This window comes from Artibeus jamaicensis, unplaced genomic scaffold (assembly GCF_021234435.1).
Source record: "Artibeus jamaicensis isolate MK-2021 breed Jamaican fruit bat unplaced genomic scaffold, CSHL_Jam_final contig_444, whole genome shotgun sequence".
NCBI classification, from domain to species: Eukaryota; Metazoa; Chordata; class Mammalia; order Chiroptera; family Phyllostomidae; genus Artibeus; species Artibeus jamaicensis.
In genome coordinates, this window is record NW_026521831.1 from 9,609,009 (window position 1) to 9,629,697 (window position 20,689).

The 20,689-nt window shown below is 40.2% G+C and overlaps 1 protein-coding gene across 4 annotated transcripts in view; it reads left to right on the plus strand.

Moving 5' to 3' along the window:
• Nucleotides 1-20,689, plus strand: part of RPS6KA5 (ribosomal protein S6 kinase A5) — a 126,285-nt gene that overhangs the window by 22,916 nt on the left and 82,680 nt on the right. For 3 of the 4 annotated variants that reach the window (XM_037130404.2, XM_053666092.1, XM_053666094.1), the window contains exon 2: nt 9,955-10,026. The exons of the other annotated variant lie outside the window; for it this stretch is intronic. In XM_037130404.2, coding sequence (XP_036986299.2) covers nt 9,955-10,026 — 72 coding nt within the window. The remainder of the gene's footprint in view (nt 1-9,954; nt 10,027-20,689) is intronic. 4 annotated transcript variants of the gene reach the window in all.

Consider the following 20,689-nt stretch of genomic DNA (forward strand, 5'->3'; position numbering starts at 1 on the left):
CCCCCGTGACTTTTCTGTTACAGGTCATAATAAAAGTTCTAAAAAGGGAAACATGTCTCCAGTATCCTGATGTGATCTTTCTCACACCAGTACTTGGAAATCAGAAGTTAATGCTGATTTCTTAAATACTGAAGATGCCAGGAAGGGAAGGTGAAACTAATTACTGAGGAAAAGGGAATTGGGGCCAATACTGAAACTCCCTTCTTTACCCAAAACAGGAACTTTCTGATTAACTTGCTGGGCTTTGTCATCCCCTACCCCCTTTTAAATTGACGAGCTACTGTCTCAAAGAGAAAAGAAAAGTACTTGAACATTGGACAAGGTTTTGTGTAGACAGTATTTAAGTTTCAGAAGTTGATGGTGTTCTTTCTGTAGGTCCTAGATTTATAATGAACTATGCCTTAATTATTTGCATCTCAGCTGCAACAGCTTTATGTTCCTCTCCTTCCTATTGCATTCACAACCGAATCTCACGTTACTTTTTATAATTGCTCTCCTTCCGAAATGAAAAGGAGTCAGAAAACCACTGATGAGACAACACTATACTACTGCAGTGTCCTGTACATAAACGCTGTTAATGTTCCCTGATAGTGGCAAATGGGATTTAATGCCAAATCATTATGTTGTTTTTCTTTTTGTGCTCCAATTTCATGCATATAGCTATAGTTACAATCACAAAAGACATGTATAAACCCAAGCCATTGCCAGCAAACAGTGGGAATACAGAGAAGTGCAGGAAACATTTGTGTTTGCTTAATTAGTGCATTTTCCTTTTGGGTGAGAGTATCAAGTTAAACTGAGTGGCTTGGTGAGCACAGGATTAGAAAAAAGGAAGTTGGTTGTGTATTCTAACAGATAAGATGTCCAGCCTCAGGAGCACTGTACACTTTCTCCTGATAGGCGGTTCCTTCCAAGGGGACCTGGTATTTGAAGCTGCTGATTAGGTGGTCCCCTGGAAAGTGCTAGAAACACGTTGCCCAATTTGGCATTTTGGTTTTTAGTTTTCATTTTGTTCCGTCCGTCTTTTTTATCCATTCTTTAAGTATTTTAGTTCTTTGGATTAAGAGAGTTTAAATCCTGCCGCTTATAATGACTTTTAGTTTGGAGACTGTCGTGGACCTCACTTCACGTTCTGTTGTGTACTTTGGCCAACCCGACCTCTGAGGCATCTTCCTGTCGTTTCATTGCACTGTCTCTTGTATTCCCTTCACAGACCGTTGTGTCCGGCGGAAAGGCTATGATCATTTTTTCCATCCTTCCACCTTAATATATCTTTATTCTTCCCTCTGTCCTTTAATCCTTCTCTCCAACCTTTTCTGCGCTGGATCCCACTATTTATCACATCGTGAAGGATCTGTTCCCTGAGATACCATCCCTCCCACCCCCCTTTTTCCAGCCTTTCCCGTTTTTCCTTTTTTCAGTAGTCTTTTCTCTCATCTGCCTTCAAAGGCAGAAAAACATTCCATATGAGTTTGCTCCCATTTTCTCTTTTTTATATCTCCATTCCTTGAACAGATTTATCTGTATTCATTGCTTTTAAGTTTGTTGTTTTGTTTTTCCAGCCCCATCCTTATATCCTGGCCTCTCTGCCTAGACTTGAGGATACAACTACAACTTAGCAACAGCCTCTAATGGAGGAGCTTCATAGGGCCAAGGTACTGGTTGGAGCACAGAGGGTGGGATGGAGAATGGGGACTTCCATGCCCCTTTGAGGGTACCACCGTCTGTGTGCACACCAACCTGAAGCTCTCCAAACCATTGTTCAGGGGATCTATGGAGGGCTTATTATGTAGGCATAATGCCTCAAGTCATTGGCCATTGTTGATTGACTTGATCTCTACTCCCCCCACCTCCCCTCCCTGCAGGGGAAAGGGTAGAGGATGGGGTTGAAAGTCCTAGTTTTTTTCTGGTAACCAGAGCTACTTCTTCCCTCGCCCACCAGCCTCAAATCCTGAAGCTCGCGGGGGGGGTGGACTCCCAGCACCAGTCATCTCGTTAGCATACAGAAGGCCCAATTCCATACCCTGGAGGTTCCTAAGCTTTTAGGAGCTGCACGCGAGGACTGGGAACAAAGATCAAATATATATGTCTCATTGTACCACAGTTTGACCTCATCGATAATCATTATTTTATCAGGCATTCTGTCTTTTCTTGGACTGTATATACTGTTCATCTTCTAACCAATTCTCTGGCTCTTTTTCCTCTTGATCCCAGCTCTGATCATTATTAACACTCACCGTTTTTGGGGGGTGGTCTCCTTAAGGGCTTTCTACTGCAAGTTTCAGCCATTGCCCCTCTCTTAATAACCTGGTGCATTTTAGGAGAGGAAAAATATCTTTTTTCTCTACTTTTCTAAGTTCTCAATTGAGACTCCTGTAACAAAAGCCATTAAGGAGGAAAGTATAAAATTTATTTAATATAAGTTTTATGGGACACTGGAGCCTTCATAAGGAAATGACCCAAAGAAACGGTTAAACCTGAGCATTTTCATATTTGTTTTGCTGAAGAGTAGAAAACTGTGGAAAAGGGGAGTGATAGGGCAAAGGGCATGAGGTAAGTGTAGTAAACCGGGACCGCTGTTTGTTCAGACTCCTCTCAGTGTCCCTTGTCGTCAGCGATAAGGGTGCTCTTTTCCTCTGGGTGGAGGGGGGCACCTCTCACAGGAAGGGTTTGTGGCCTGCTTCAGGGGAGGTCAGAGTCCTTCCTGCACACGCTGCTTCTCAGGTTCCTACAGCTTCAAATACTCAGTATGCCGAGGTGCTGAATTTGGGGGTTGGGATGTTCCAAACCCCATCAGCATTCTGCCTCTTCTCTGCAGAACTTCGGTTCCTTGTCTAGGTCGGCTTACATGGCAGCTCTTTCAGGGCGTCCTGCCATCACTTCAGAATGCATGTCGAAACCCCACAACTTCCCCTTGCAGGCTCCCCTTTCAACTTCCCCTTTCGATGAACTCTGAGTTGTTGTTCCTACTCACCCCAGACCCACCGAGCACAAGTCTGGTTCACGGCAGCCGCCCCGCCATCTTCCAGTTAGTCTTCCGTGCTGCTGTCCGCACGACCCATCACTGCCCGGAGGACTTTTCTAAAACCTTACTTTCCTCACGTCCAGAACCGAAATTGCTTAGGGATTCAATCACAGCTAATTAACCTGGCATTCCAGGTTTTGAATCAGCAAGTTTCATGTACTTATTTGATGTTATATTTTTACTGTTTTCCCCACATAAACCAGTAATAGCTAATTAGAACATTCCTCTCGTCTTGTCATTCTTTACTGGGAAAATACTTATTCCTACTTATGCTTTCACTGTAGCTAGTCTAGCTCAGAATTCCCTAACTGTTGTCTCATCTTTGCCATTTCAAACCCTGTACTTCTTAGCTAAAGACCGAACACCTATTCAGGTGTGAAATGAGTGAACGAGGGCCTGCATTCTCAATGAGTGTTTCTAACTAGTTCTGCATGTTAATGATATTCCCTTCAATGTCTGCAGACTCCATAATCCTTTCTATTAAATTGCATTTCTCACAGCTTATTGCAAATTTAATAAGTGATTAATTTATTGAATAAAATCTGGTATGTGTGTGCCTGAGTCATATACTAAAAAAAACTTACTTGAAATGGCCTCCAAAGCATTATTTTCTTTATTTCTACTTTAATTGTAAAAGTGCTTTTAAATTAAGCCTTTTCTTAGTTTTAACACAACCATTGGATCTAATCATGTATTTTTACTGATTGTTTTCCTTCATAAGACTGGGAAGTTCCAAGGTAAATTTCTCACAACTTAAAGAAATGATCATAGATAATATGCATTATGAATTCATTATATATGGTAATAGAATTGCCTAGAAAGTTGAATGAGGAGCCATTTTTCAGTCATAGGTTTATGGCCAAGATTCTGGAAGAATCTGCCAAGGATTAACAATAAATGTCTTTCAGTGGTAGATTTTTCTGGGTCTACCTTAGGTCTGTTTATGTGTCTGTTTTTTAAAAACCATGAAACTGGATTAGATAATAATAATAATAATAATACAAATAGCAACGCTATCTAAATTTGGGAAAAAGACAATTATCCTATTAGTCTAAATTTATTATTAAAAATTACAGTAGTCCTCTTTCCCCACATTGCAGAGAACCATGTTAATATTGTACAGGGAGCTGAAGGAATCTAGTTATAGAATCAGGAACCTAATATTTCTAGTCATTGATAGTACAAGATTTTTTCTTGACTGTTAATTCATACTTTTGTAGGGAACCATTTAAATATTGAAATTTGTTTTGTGGGGGAGGGCTTAAGATTTTATTTATTTATTTTTAGAGAGAAGGGTGGGAGAAAGAGAAGGAAAGAAACATCAATGTGGGAGAGAAACATTGACTGGTTGCTTCTTGCACACCCCCAGCATGGTCCATTATACAGGCATGTGCCCTGACTGGGAATAGAACCGGTGAGTCTTTGGTTCGCAGGCCGGTGCTCAATCCACTGAGCCACACCAGCCTGAAATTTGTTTTTGACAAACTTAAAAAAAAAAAAAATCCATTGACTTCTTGTACAGTGATTACTTAACTAGAAAGTATGCGTTATAGGATAACACAGATCAAGAGGTGAAGGATTTTGACTTTCAGTGGGGATAGTTTCTAACGTTGTAATAAGAAAAAAACTGGTTAAAATTGCCTGTGAAAGCATTAAAACAGTTCATGCCTATCTTTTCTAAATGAATAACCTTAGTAATGCATTAATGTAAAAAACATTATGAAAGGTTTTCATGAGAGGAGACAGTATAAGCTGACGAACAATAAGAGATAGGCCTCAAGTAGACCTTGAAAAGTTTAAAAATACTTGTTCTAGTCCGAGTTTACGAATATTTAAAACTCATATGATGTGGGCTTCAAAATAGATACCAGATATGAACAACTGATGAGGCCATACTGTTCTGCACTAATTCAATAGCTCTAGCCTCCATTTTTGTTTATTGATGCTCTTTGTTATTTTATATATTTGTGAAGAATTTCAGCAGGCATTGTTTCTGTGGGAAGGAGTTAATCCTTTTCGTTAGAACGTAGGGGCTGAGGGTACGGTTTTGGCACCATTCAGCTGTTAGGGTCAGAAATCCAGACATGCCCAAACTCTGCCCAGCCGATCTACTCTTGTCCCTCAGGAGTCATGAGGAAACTGCACAGAGCAGTGGCCAGTGGGACTCAGTGTCACGCTGACAAAAGCTGTGCCAGCTCCCAGCATACGGGTTCTCATGGAGAACTTCGCTTACACTGAAGCCGCGCTGGTGCACGCAGTCTCGGCCCAAGCTCAAGTGAGGACTTCTGCTCCCCTCCCAGCCCCATCTAATTATAATCTTGGAGCCAACATGTTGAAGTGTGTGGGTTAGAAGGTTAGAGAGGAGAGCAAACTAGTGAGTGAACACCGAGTTCCCAAACAACCTCTGAATTTGCTTAGTTAACTACTATGTACAGTGAAGCAGTGCAAGAGACCAGCCATCGGCCCTTGGGGTCAGCCTAGGACAGAAGTTTGAGGCAAAAGAACAGACTGGTGTGGATCCACCTACTACTGACTATGCGCAGTCAGAAGTTTGGACTCTGAATACCAAGGTTTCTCTTACCTTTGGGGAGGACTAGACAGGGAGAGGGACAGAGGGACCTGGCACAAGAGGAGGAGCTCCAACAGTCACAATAAAATACCATTCACTTTTAGGTGAGAAAAAAGACAGGGACAGTTCTCTCTCAGCGCAGTACAGGCCAGTATCTGGTGCAGCCTGGCCCCAGGCTTGCAGGGAGTTAGTTCCACACCATATGATCAGAATATCATTTCGGACTTCACTAAGGTGTGTGGTGACTCAGACATAAAGAAGATTTCTGTGTTTGGCTAATGCTTGTTTCTCCTCTGGTGTCAAGTAAAATATGTAAATATTGTAAGTCTTGTTCTAATAAATATTAGTATTGTTGCTGAGAAGTTTGAGCTTTTGATCTTAAGTTAACAGTTTAATTAAGAGAAATGTAATTTATTTTTAGACCTTCTTGCTTAAAAGTTTCTAATTACAATAACAAATTATAGATAGCATAGAAATGAGAACCATTTGGACACCTAGACTCACATGCTTGAATACGTATTTGTCATTGCTTAGGATTCGATATAGTATCATATTAAACATTTCCTTTTATGTGTTTTTGTCTTTAATACAATGGAAAAAATATTTATAATTTTTATGTGTTTTTGTCTTTAATACAATGGAAAAAATCTTTATAATTAATAAATATTCCCTCCATGCCTAAATATGATAGAGCTGCTTACTCTGTATAATACTAACTGCTACGATACAATGGTAGATGCATTTGTTCAAATACACAGAGTGTCCAACACCAAGAGTGAACCCCACTGTAAACTGTGGACTTTGGGCAATGACGACATGCCAGTGCAGGTTCATCAGTTGTAACGAGTGTACCTCTGTGGTGGGGGCGTTGATAATGAGGGGGCTGTTCGTGAATGGTGGCAGAAGGCATATGGGATATATACGTACCTTTTGCTCATTTTTGTTGTGACCTAAAAGTGCTCTAAAATACAGTCTGCAAGCAGTTAGATACTTCATACCTACTAGAATGGTTACTACTGAAAAGTGTAATAGTACCGTGTCTTTAAGAGGGTGTGGAGCAAGTGGACCTCTTGTATATTATTGGTGAGAATGCAAAATAGCGCAGCCGTTGTAATAAAATAGAATACTAGTATCTTACAAAAGTGGATATGGTTGTACCGTATGTGAAGCAATCTCATTCCTAGGTATTTACCCAAGAGAAGTGAAAACATGCCCACAAAAACACTTTGTTGTAACCAAAAACTGCACCCAATATGAATCTGACCAATGCAGTCCATCAGCTAGTGAATTTGGAAAAGCAAGTTGTGGCTTATCGGTGCTATGGAACACTACTCTGTAACAAAAAGAAATAAAGTAGTAACATGCACAGCAACGTAGATGAAACTCACAAACATGAAATTTGAGAAAAGTTAAAACTGTGATGACTAAAATTAGATCATTGGATGCCTGAGCCAGTGGTCTGGGAAGTAATTGGCTTCAAAAGGATGTCTTGGACTTTCAGGACGATGGCACTGTTTTATATCATGGTTGGCATGGAGGCTTCACAACTGTACATAATCACCCAAAATTATCAAACTGTTCATTTGAGTGAATTTTGTTGTGTGTAAACGACACCTCAATAAAATTAAAAAATGACAGTAGTGGATTTCTGGTACTCAAATATCTTTAGTTAATTTTCACTTTGAGCAAAATATTGACCCATGAACTGTTTGTTTTTTTCCTTATCACTTCAAGAGCAAAATAATAAAAAAATTAAATTAGGGTTAAATGGTGAATAATAATATTTTTGTTTCAATGCCTGTAAACTTATAATGATTTTTTAAAATAAAAATGTTACTGTTTTTCATACCTTCAGAGCAGAAACGCATGAACCAGAGGAATGGTCTGACGATCCCAGCTAGTAGCTCTGAGGACTGTTGTCGGGGTCACGGTCTCTGTCCTGCCCTATTGCAGGTCACGGTCTCTGTCCTGCCCTACTGCAGGTCACGGTCTCTGTCCTGCCCTATTGTAGCTCCAGCTGCTAGGTCCCCCAGGGAGATTAAAACAGAGGACGGAATGAAGTCAGGGAGCTTGTCATGACAAGCTTGATCTTTCGTACCTCACCCCAAACTGAAACCGTGCCTTTGGTGAGCTGAACTGGACCACATGGCTCTGCTTAAGATTCATTGGTCATTTCGCCCTAAGCAGATTCTCTCTTAGCTTGTTCACTGGAGTCTCACCATTATTAAGAAGAGAAGGCCAGGAACAATAAAGTCTAGGAATAAACCTAGGCAAAAAAAGAATGTGTTTTTATAAGCCCAGGGTTGCTCTTTGCAAGCCCAGCATTGGGTTTTCTTTCTTAGGTCCTGGGGCTTGGGGTATCGGGAAGGGAAGACCCTCTCCCAAGCTCTGCCTTACTCACCAGCCAGCTGGGAACAGTCTTGACAGAAACAACACACAGAGTAAATAAACTCTCAGCAGTCAAGCCAAAGCAAGGAGAACCCAAAGAGAACATACCTTGAAGAAAACAGCTAACGTCTCATCACCTGGAGACCTTCGCCACTACCTCCTTCCCCCAAGCACAGAAGGCGCCAGTTCCTTTCATCTTGAACCTTGTCGGTTCTTTTTCCTGAAGGCTAGGAGTTTGAGGAAGCCTTGAGTTACCCTCACAGGCAAAGTGTTACTTTATGTCAGAAACACAATATTTGAGGTATAGTAGATGATGAATAAAACAGCCCGTCACAGATCTGAAAGATCTATGAATGACCAGAGTTCCCTAGGTGGTATACTTTGTGGGACAAAGTGGAATTGATCTGATCTCTCTTAATTTCCTTTGAAAGCAGTTCTGTGGCTAGTGAAGAAAGGCTGGACTGGTTGCTTATCAAAAGATACGCAGGCAAGCTGCAAATACAGACATGGGGGATATTAATACAGGGTATGGACAGTAAGTAAAAGACGACTCCTAACTGTGAGAATCAGCAGTAGCAATTTTTAACATTTTCAACCTATGGCTCTTTAATTATGTCTTCAACTTTAAAATTTTTGCATAATAAAATAACAATTCAGTTAGAAGAGAGTCAAATCATTCTTTCAAAAGTGGTGGTTTCTGTGAGCTTGGCTTTTAGCTTAATCTGCTTGGCATACTACAGGAGGACATGTGCATACTTGCAGATACCATTGTACCTGTGGTTGCTGTATGCATTTTAGATCTGTACTGATGTCAGTGGGACTTGGAGCAGGGGCCCCGTACACTGACTTGTTCCCACTGTACGGTTACGCATCAGTAGTCAGACTCTTTGATTCAGAAGGTAGATGGTGGTTCCCAGGGGTTGGGGTGTTCAATGGACTTAGAGTTTGTTTTGCACAGTGAACAATTTGTGGAGCTCTATCGCACACAGTTGACATGTAATTAATACCACTGTATTGTACACTTAAAAATGGTTAAGATGGTAAACTTTATGTTATGTTTTCACCACAGTTTAAAAAAAATGTTTGCAGTTAGTGAAATTTGGAAAGACACTGAAATTATTTATCTCCCTGAAACTTTTAATTCTAAAAGTTTGATGGGTCTAATTTTCTTGAAATTCTAATCCCAAAGCATTAATTTATTTATAGACATAATAACACTTCCTGGCACACAGCAAGCACTGTCTAAATTTAACTTATTTATCTTGACCACAACAACTCTATGAGGTAGGTATTGTTTTATTTTCTGCCATTTTACTGTAGACATTTTCAAATACATAGACAGTTTGAAAGACTTGTGTGTTGAACACCTTACACTATCCGGGTTCTCTGACATTTTCTTGTCGGGCTTTATCACATATCTACCCTTATCTTTTTCAGACATTGTCCTCTTTTTTACGAATTTCAAAGTAAATTGCAGACCCTCATAGGCTTTGAGGGTAGGTATTTTAATTATCCCCATCTGATGCTAGAGGGACCTGAAACACAAGCAGTTGAGTAATTTATTCAAGGTCACACAGCTTTTAAGTGGCAGAAGTAGGATTTGGACCACGCCTGCCTTAACCGTGTCTGCAGACAGACGGCTGGCCCACATGATCCTAATAGGCATCACCTAAAAAACAGTTTTGTGGTCCAACAAATTTGACAAATGTAGTGTCTCAGTCTTGAAGATTCACATGTATATTTTCATGGTACAGAATCTGTGATGTTTAGCAGTAAAGAAACCCGTTTAACTTTGTTTAAGCAACAATTTTCAAGTTTATTCCACATGAAGGAACCTTTGTCCCAAACCTAACATGGCTTAACCACCCAAGTCAAAAACAGAAAACATTGCCGTTATCTTAGAAGCCCCCATGGGACCCCCTCCTGTTGCCGATCCCCTTAATTATTGCTTTTTTTTCTCTTTGTTTTTTAGCAAATTTAACAGGACATGCAGAGAAGGTGGGGATTGAAAACTTTGAGCTCCTGAAGGTCCTAGGAACTGGAGGTAAGTCTCGAGTTAATTCTTTTTGAGGAAAAAAGTACTCGTTATTCCAATGAGAAAGGATTGATATTACAAGCACAGAAATCAGCTAAAATTTAAAAAATCATAAGGAATCCAGCAGGAGAGCTGTCAAAACACATGAACAAATGATTCGTAGAAATACAAAAGGCAGAGTTTGAAAGAATTGGCAAGGATTTAGAAAAATCAATCTCTTTTTACCTTGCTGTTGGGAATGTAAATTAGTTCAATGTTTACATAGGAGGCAATATTTTTAAGAAACACTAACATTTATAGAGGGTTTGTTACTTGCCAAGTACTTCGTTAAATGCTTTATACTGATTGACTCATTCAGTTCTCACCTCATTCACTTTATTGATCATTGTTTTGAATAACAAAAGCTCAGAACCCTTAAGAAACCTAACAACAGGAGATGGTTGAGTGGAGCCTGGACCTCTGTGCTCAGTGATCCGTACAATGGGATTGAAATGATCTGCACTTACTAACACTTTGGAAAGCTCTCCATAGTGTAATATTACCAAAAAAAAAAAAAGCTACAGAAGGAATGTACAATCTACCATTTCCATGATATAAAGAAGTTCTGTGAATCAGTATCTGCATGTGTATATGTATGTAGGAAAAAATCTCTGTGATACACAGCAGATTGATAGCAGTGGTGGTCCCTGGGTGGTGGGATTTTTGATGATCTTGATCTTCTGCTTTAAACTTTTATGTGTCTTCTGAACTTTTGCTGCTGCTCTTCTTGCTGCTTAAGAGTCAGGGCCTCCTGGGTGTCCGAGACCCTGGCATTTGGAAGAGCCCCGCCATTTGGCTTAATGCTCTGCACTCACTGTTCTGAAATTTGAAGTAATTCATGGGCAAGGCACCCCACTTTTTCATTTAACACCGGCCCCCCATAATGTAGCTCGTCGGGTGCACCGTGTCTCCTCGCCCCTGGCCCTGTGGTGTGCAGCGCTGCAGCCACCCTGCTGTGAGAACTTGCACTTCACTTTCCTCCCTTCCTGCGGAGCGAAGTGCAGGACTTTCCCTCTCTTTTCCCATCAGACCTGGTGTCTGTTTCCCTGGAAGCGGAGAGAGAATCCCAGTGGACAGACCATTTTTCTTTCCCCCTAAAGTTCAGCTTCACACTCCCGAGGCCAGTATACCTCCCTGAGCAGATGGACGGCTCCTGCCCACCTGCGGGTTCGCCCATCCCTTCCAAAGTGCCAAGCCTCATAGCCAGAGAAACGTTCTTTCCTAAGGGCTTCTCTAGTCAACCCCACACACTGCCCTAGCATTCTCACGAATCTGCACGTGTTTATGTGTGCCGCTGTTACTTGTCTTTAGGTCATTTGTTACTGAGCTGTGATGCCTGCCACAGAAAGTCTTCATCATTTCCCTGTGCAGTTTAGCATATTGTGTAGGGCCAACCTTTACAGCGCCGTGAGTGACCCTGTGGTTTATTCTCATCAGCTGAGCATTTATTGTCAGGAAGAATGTAGCGCAATTGTCAACTTGGGGATTTTACTGTGCATTCTCGCCTTCAGATCATTTGTAAGGATGGTATTTTTTTTCACTGCTCACCTGCCCTGTCACTGAGAAATCGTGCTTTCAAAATAGCAGAATCATTCTGTTATCTCTACCTTTGTTTCTTACTTCAAAGGCAGTATCTGCTTAAAGGGGAAAGAAGCGCACAGTCCTGTGGTAACTCTGTTCCTTAGAAATAGTGTTGGTGCCATCTTGGCAAAAGCTTTTTGAGGTCAGTTTATATTAAAGTCACGGAGGCTGTTTTATCTGAATGTTTTATATTTTAGTAGCTTTAGTGCAGTAAATCCATGCACTTTATAATTCGCCCGTTTACAGTGTGCAGATCGGTGGTTTCAGTTCATTCACAGTTTTGCAGCCATCCCCGCAGTCAATTTTAGGGCATTTTCCTTACCTTGAAAAGAAACCCTTTGGCGATTGCATTTCCAGACACATGAAAGCCGAGTGTGTTTTCCACCGGTAAGTCCTCACCTGGGGAAAAAAAGTGATATTAGGAGAGTTTCTGAGATGCCAAAAGGGTTGGCGAGCAAAGAAAATCTAAACAGTATTGTCTGTGTAAAACCATGGTTGTAATGTTGAAATTGTGGGGTTAAAAAAGCAAACTAAAGTATTAGACAAAAGTAGCATATAATTTCGGGTATGATAGGAGTGTGTGTTCGGCGGTCGTGTTCCTCGAGCTTTATTAGGCAGCTGGGTCTTGAATGTGTAAATTACCACACTGATTGAAAAAAAAAAGAAGAAAAACCTGAATAGCCCTGTAACTGCTAAGGAAATTGGTCAGTAAGTCAGTCTTCCTGCTAGGAAAACACTCGATACAGTTTTAGGAGTGAGTCTGCCTGACTTGAAAGGCATAGGTAATTTTAATCTACAGACTCAAGCAACAGAAGAAGTTGAATTATTTTCTCCAATTTATTGTATGAGGCTAGTAGTATAACCTTGATTTCAAATATAGACCAAGAGAGTGGGAGGAAGGAAAAATTATAGGCCAGTTTCACACATGAAAATTTTAATATCAGATCTATAAAATTAAACTGTGTATTTTCTTTCAACATATTTAATACTTTGTCTCATTATCTACCTCAGCTTTTTGAAAGGTTTGATCACAGATCTTAAAGACAATTCTGAGAAAGTGAGGAAAGAGTTTACCAGCAACATTTTACTTTCATATTTCCATTTTATGCTGCTTTGCTGTTCTATAATTGGTCTCTGGGGCCATGGGCACTGCCTTTCCCCTCCATCAGCTCACGGGATACCTGCTTCATGACAGTGGAATAACCAAGAAATGTCACTGTAGGTATTCCTGTATTTAAAATCACAGTTTTGATGACTAAATGGAGTAGGTGGAAACTTTTATTATAAGCCTGATAAAGTCTCAATTTTTATTCAGAAATTTCACCAGTAATTTTTCAGTTTCACTTCCTTTTTAAGGTAATTTTCTCCCAGCACCGTGAACAATAGGAAAGTCTCATCAGATGTCTCTGTGCGTCATGTCAAGTTTTCTTTGGAAGTGAAGCTGAAAACACTTCTAAAGTTTATTTTTGTATCTTTTGCACTAGAAAAAAAAATGCCGTTCATCCAATATCGTGAAAACTTTGTAGAATATTGGACTAGGGGAGATTTTCTTCTTGATGCGATACTTAAGTGCATGTAATATTCATGGAAAAATCTGTCACTCAGAGTGCTGACTTCTTTGTTTTCATCTAGCTCGTGTCTTTTGGTGTATCTAATTGTTTGATTGGTGTCCTCAGCAGGAGACTTGGAAATAATTTTCGATTCTTCTCTATTTTGACCCTTTTATTTTGTTTCCCACAGAGTTACAATTTTTCCTTCAAAATGACCTTCTGCAGCAGCCTGTTGCTTTCTGTTGCAAGTTCCATAAGGCCTGTTGCCTTAAACATGCATCGTTTTTAGTGTTTTCTTAACTGGTCTGCCTTTCTGCTAGTTCTCTCTTTGTTTTATGCACTTTATACATACTGTTATAAAATAATGTACATCCTCATTAAAGCTCAACATTATCGCTGTCTTCTCTTTTCAGAACAGTGCCCTTTTTTTTTTTCCAGTTAATTATTCAAGTCCAAATTCCTGCCCTGCTTTTAGGCTCAGCTGTGCGTCATCCGTCTTGTCTCTGGCTGCCCTGATATTCCACCTACTTTCTGGTCCAGTGACTCTTCCTTCACTTCCCTGGCAGTCGTGTGCACTTCCCCTCCTCTGAGGCTCTGCCTTGTCCGTCCTCTCGTCTTCCTTCGTGCTCCTCCTGCTCTCTGCCTGCCCAAATCCTGCCCACATTGCTTCATTCTCTGGACTGTGGCACCGAAACGCCTTTGCAGAGAATGCAGCGCTGGGTGGTTCTTGGAATTCTCCTTTGCATCTGCTGCTTTTCTTCCCGGGGCTATGAATGCGGCCCAACAGGAAGTTGTAAAGTTACTTAAAACCTTTTTTTGCTCTTCAGTTTTCATTAGTGTTTGTGTATTTAATGTGTGGCCCGAGACAACTCTTCTTCTTCCAGTGTGGCCCAGAGACGCCAAAAGGTCCGACACCCCTGTTTGTCGTCCCTGTATGTCCTTCAACTCTGTTGCTCTGCCCCGTCCTTGTATCCATATGTATGGATGCGAAGAATTACGGGCTCTCAGGTGTGTGTCGTGCTCTTGTCTCCAGCATCGTTCTTGAGACTGATACTCCCAAGACCAGGACATATCTTGGATTCACCTTTTAGAATTATTTTGTTTCGTGATGAAATTTTGGATTATGGTTGGGAGTAATGAATCTGTTTTCATTTCAACTGCCTTCCTTTTGACCATTTTGCTTCCTTTGAGACATCTTTCCAAGAATAGAAGAATTCTTTACACATCCTCATTGTGTACATTATTATTTTTTTAAGATTTTTATTTTTTTTAATCTTTAGAGCGGAAGGGAAGGAGAGAGGGAGAGAAATATCAATGTATGGTTGCCCCTCATGCATCCCCTGCCGAGAACTGGCCTGCAACCCAGGCATGTGCCCTGACTGGGAATCGAACCTCGATCCTTTGGTTCTCAGGCCCGCACTCAATCCAGTGAGGTACACCAGCCAGGGCTGCATAATTATTAATTCTGATACTTAATGAAGTGGAGCATGAAAGTCTCAGCTAAAAGGATTTAGTATTCTCCTTGAATTTTCTTTATTCATCTTACGTGATCTCTACTCTGGAGATCTTTTGTCACTGTGACAAAAAGATAAAATTGCCATGTAACTGTGAAGGGGCAGCGGAGCCGATTTCCCCTTCCGACTGTGGCGCCCTCACAGTTGTGAAGTACTCAGGTGTGGAGGACGACTCAGAAGGCTCAGGCTGGAATCTTGACATCGTCGTCACCTGCTGGCTTTCCTCGCAGAAATCAAATGACCCTTGCTAGTCCAAGTCCCTATTGGCATAAGTTAATAATACCTGTCTCACAGTATTGTTATAAGATCAGTGAAATAATGGACATGAATTGTCAATTGCTGCATAGCCATCAATTGTGGTTATTTATTGTTTGGTGAACTCTACCATAAAGTTGTACTTTTAAGTTAGAAAAATAAAAATTATTTAGGACTTATTCATAAGGATAGATTATTAGTTATTTTCTATAGTCATTCACTTTGTTGGCATATCTTGGAATAATTTCAACTAAAGTTATATTTCTAATAATAAAAATCTAACAAATGAAAAATATTTTACAAAGGACATGTTGAAATTTTGTTATTTCTAAGATGTTGATTTGTGAATTACCTTAAAAATAACATGTCAAATGAAAACGTATTTCTTATGAGTGTTCTCTTAACTATTCAAACATTTTAGGTGCCTAACAACCTTTTTGCATTTTAGGTTAACAGTCTTATGCTAAAATATACATAAAATGAGTAATAAAATATTTAGATTGTCTAACACATAGTAAATGAGATGTAAACTTCAGCTACTTATATAGCTAAAAGGGAAAGAAGTCCAGTTTCTAAAAGAGCTAATATAACCCATCACCAAGGTCTCCGATTAGCTTAAGACATAAGTGAATGTTATCTCTTAACAAATATTTTACTAGCCGGAAATATGTCCAGCAGCAGGGAAACACAGCTACCAAAAGATCTTCCAGGTTCCAGGCTGTTCTCTCCTAATCCATTCTCCACAGGACAGCCAGAGTAATCTTTCCTAAGTGATCTTTGTAATAATGACCCTTCTAAAGCGCTTGCCACTTCTCTATTTAAAACCTTTCAGGCCTTTCCTGTTGCTCTTGGAATTCATTTTTTCACATGTATTATCAACAGGCAAATGCTGGGGATAGAGGAGTGAGCATTTTAAATATATCTATTACTACAGACTTGCAAGCTGCATGGTACAACGTGAACCTGGTATTTGTCTAATGTAGAATTATTTCCGGGCTTAGGAAACCTCGGAATGTGCACCGGCAGAGCACGGGCGTTCGGAATGCCGGGCGTCTGTCCTGGCTGATGGGCAGCAGCCACTCGGCCTGGGAACTGGGAACTGGTGCCCTCGTAGGAAGGTCACTTCTTCCTCATCATGTGGATTTTTCTTTTCATTTGACCAATAGCAGACCTTACAAGTTGTCCTGTGGAAGGACTTGCGTGTCGAGTAGAGACCCTCTGTGGGCTGCTCACCCAGCCTGAACCGTCATCTTCAGATGTGGACTCCGATGGTTCTTTACGCTTTGGTCCCAGGCTCTATGAAAATCGTCTCCGACAGGAAGGCCTTTAAAATTTTTCTTTGTTCTTTACTGAAGACTTTTCAGAAACACATTTTATTTATTAAGACGTAATTCTGATTCCCCTGGGTAATTTGCCACAAGAGGGTGCTAGAAATTGTACTAGGCACCTTAATGACACAGCTACTTTTTGGTGATGAGAGGGAGGGAAAGGGAAAAATAACTTTGGTTGTCATGTAAAAGACTGTTTTAGAAGGTATGATGACTTAGTCATCATTTGTCATTTTATTCTCTTAGGTGTTTGGAAAGTATCCCTATTAAAAATAGTACTTTCAAAAGCGTGTATTCATTAAATTGTCAAAATTGTCAATCAGAAAAGTTTATAATTCTGCATCCGTGTATACCCACTGTACCCTATGCTTCAGGGTAAGTCTACGCTATTTATGGGAATCAGAGAGGTTAAATGTTTGTGATGTTCTATGCCATAATCAAAAGACAATTCCATGTGATGGTGGTGGTTGGCACTGTCTCCCTACAGTACATGCAGTTGAGTTGATTACTGAATTGTTCCCTAGAAGCAGAGCCTGGGGCGGGGATTTGGGCCCATGTGATTTCTTGCAGGAATGCTTTCCGGAGAGAGACAGGGAAGCAGCAAGGAGGGAAAGAGCCCGTGGTTTGAGCTGGGGTCTAGATTCAGCCTGAACCCATGGGAAAGGGTTTGGGAGCCAGCCAGAGTGAGGAGGCAAGCCTTTTGTACCCGTGGTGGTTGTTGACTGCAGGCTGCTTGGGTAGGGTGGGGAAGGGAATGGTGGAATGTAACATCTCCGGTGAGGCTGTGGCTCCTGTGCTACCTTAGGCCTTAGTCCAGAGAAGAGGACAGCTGTGGGCTGTTGGCAGCAGGTGCGCGGGTGCACCGGCCTGTGGAGGTGGGACTTGGCAGGGCACCATTTGCAGATGCTCATTAACACTGGCCAGTAAGACATAACTGTTTAGCTAGGTAGACAGCTTGTTCGTTGAGGTGTAAACAGAATGATTTATGAATGTGCTTCTCAGCCGTCCTTATGTCCTTGTTTTCTTGCATTTTTCTTTTAGCAAGGTCCTCTGGTGATCACACCGTGGGGGGTCATCTCCAAGTCTGGACCTCACAGCACATGGTTTCCTTTGCAGCTTTTTCTTCTTTCCTGCTGGACCCTGCTCTTGAGTTTTCCAATTATTTGGGATCGGGGTTAAGAAATGGCCTGTGGTTTCATGGGTTATTTGAATGGAGATAGTCAGGAACTGGCCACAGCTACATGTGTAAATGCATGCAATTTGGAGCTGGGTTAATGGATGTGGTTTTAAGTTTCCCTGAAACTTAAAAAATGCTCATCTAGAAGATTATTATGCAATCGGTCTTTAATCATTCAAACTAATGCAGTGTGCATAGGTGGAATCTACAAACAGTTAATCCTATGACAGTTTTTTTTCCAACCTTCTTACCTGTTAAGTCCTTTTTTCAAAGCTGTCACCATTCATGAGAAAATGTACTGATCTGTGGTCGAGACCCAGCTGCACAGCTGCCTGTGACCGTGAAAGTAGTGGGGCAGTGAGTCAAACAGCTCTTGGTTAGTTTAAAATTGGGTTAAGTCTAGAATGCCGACACCTTCATATCTTTTCTGGATCTTCATTATTATGTATCTTCTAGAGAGGATATGTTTATGTCTTAAGCAAATAGCCTACTTTAGCCTCTTACAAAAATTACTGTTGATTATTACGTCTCTTGTTTACTTTTAGCATCTTTTTATTTAATCAAGCATGTTTCGGGTTCATATGTTTTCCTTATGTGTTAGAAGATTAATCTGTTTTAATCAGTCTACCTTTATTAATCTTAGAAAATTTGATTTTATGATTTCACAAATCCTGGCAAAAAGTGGCTAACACAAATTAGGTATATTAAATGGCTCAGATTCTCCTTTTTTGTGTTTTAAAATTATGTTGAAATACTTAGCTTAATAGGTTTTTTTAATTTTTGGAATTTAGTTTGTAATTAAAATATATGTTGTGTAAAGGAATTTAGGAATTAGTGCTTCTGTTTGATAAGTATGTAAAGTCAAGTACATTATGTTTTAAATGTGTTCTGAAATTTACCCATTTTCAAAGTGGCTTAAGGGCATTTTCAAAGACAGAAAAAAAACCCTAAAAAAAGACAACAAAAGCCAAAAGAACGAAAGTGAAGTAGATGTTAGATGCCTGGAATGAAGTAGTCATTATAACCAAGTCTTAAATTTAACTCTGAGGTTAAAAAGAGGTGGGAATAAACAGAAAATTCTTTGACCTACATAATTTTTTGAAGCAAAGGCATATAAATTCATGTAGTCGAGTGGCTTTCATGCTTTCTTGACTATTCCCCATAGGCTGAAATGGCACATTTTTATATTGCAACTTAGTATGTGTATTTATGTATGTGTATAGACATACAGACACAAGCTTTTTTCTGCTAACATTTACATAGTAAATGTAAATGTTTATTATCTGCCGGCAGTTTATTATCTGCCGGGCCTTACGATGATTTATTTAATCCTCAAAACATGATATAGGAACTATTACTATCCCCAGTGAAGCAGCTGAGACAGTTACGTTAGTTACTGTTTTGCCCAAGGTCACACTGTTTGTAAATAGCACATCCAGGACTCAAACCCAGGCAGTGAGCTCCAGTCTACTTTTAACCATGATTCTGTGCTGCTCTCCATGTACGCATACATGTGTACACATACATGTGCATATGCATAAGGAGGCAGCAGAAGTGTCATGAAACACTTTCAGTATATTCGGTTCCATTTTAGTTTTGTGAAATGTTGGTTATACCCACTAAATACCATCATCTACCAATGGGTCACAGCTCACAGTTTGAAAAATCGGGTCTACAGAGACTTCAACAGGCACCGAAATGATCAAATGGCTCCTATATCACAGGCATTAAATAATACGAGAATAGTGTTTTTTAACATCAGATCCAGAGATAGTCTTGAAAAAAAACAAATTTTATTTTATTTAGTCTTCTCAAAAAGTGACCCACAGGTTAAATTTACTGAAGGCTCTTTATGAATAAAGTCTTTCTTAGCTAGTACTGTGGTCCAGGGGAGATGCTTCCTGTTGATGAGTCTTAACACAGAGTGGATTGTAGAGAATCACTGGGGTGGACAGTGACGTTTCTGAGGTCTGATTAATCTGATGTTTCAGATGAGTCTTTTTTAAAAATATTTTTTATTGATTATGCTATTACAGTTGTCCCATTTTTCCCCCCTTTATTCCCCTCTGCCCTGCATACCCCTCCCACCTGCATTCCCCCTCTTAGTTTGTGTCCGTGGGTTATACATATAAGTTCTTTGGCTTCTCCACTTCCCATACTATTCTTACCCTCCCCCTGTCTATTTTGTACTTACCATTTATGCTTCTTATTCTCTGTACCTTTTCTTCCATTCTTCCCCCTCCCCACTGATAACCCTCCATGTGATCTCCATTTCTGTGATTCTGTTCCTGTTCTAGTTTATTTTTTGTTGTTGTTGTTTTTAGGTTCAGTTGTTGATAGTTGTGAATTTGTTGTCATTTTACTGTTCATACTTTTTATCATCATCTTTTTCTTAGATATGTCCCTTTAACATTTCCTATAATAAGGGCTTGGTGATGATGAACTCCTTTAACTTGACCTCATCTGGGAAGCACTTTATCTGCCCTTCCATTCTAAATGATAGCTTTGCTGAATCATGTCAGATGTAGGTCCTTGCCTTTCATGACTTTAAATACTTCTTTCTAGCCCCTTCTTGCCTGCAAGGTTTCTTTTGAGAAATCAGCTGACAGTCTAATGGGCACTCCTTTATAGGTAACTGTCTCCTTTTCTCTTGCTGCCTTTAAGATTCTCTTCTTACCTTTAATTTTGGGTAATGTAATTGTGCTGTGTCTTCGGGTGTACCTCTTTGGTCCAACTTCTTTGGGACTCTCTGAGCTTCCTGGACTTCCTGGAAGTCTGTTTCCTTTGCTAGATTGGGGAAGTTCTCCTTCATTGTTTTCAAGTAAGTTTTCAATGTCTTGCTCTTTCTCTTCTCCTTCTGGCACCCCTATGATTCAGATGATGGAATGTTTAAAGTTGACCCAGAGGTTCCTAAGCCTCTCCTCATTATTTTGAATTCTTGTTTTTTAATTCTGTTCTGGTTGAATGTTTATTTCTTCCCTCTGCTCCAAATCATTGATTTGAGTCCTGGTTTCCTTCCCTTCACTGTTGGTTCCCTGTGCATTTGCCTTTATTTCACTTTGCATAGTCTTCATTTTTCTTCTAATTTGCGACCAAATTCAACCAATTCTGTGAGCATCCTGGTTACCAGTGTTTTGAACTCTGCATCTGATAGGTTGTCTATGTCTTCACCACTTAGTTCCAGTTTTGGAGCTTTGATGTGTCCTTTCATTTGGGCCATGTTTCTTT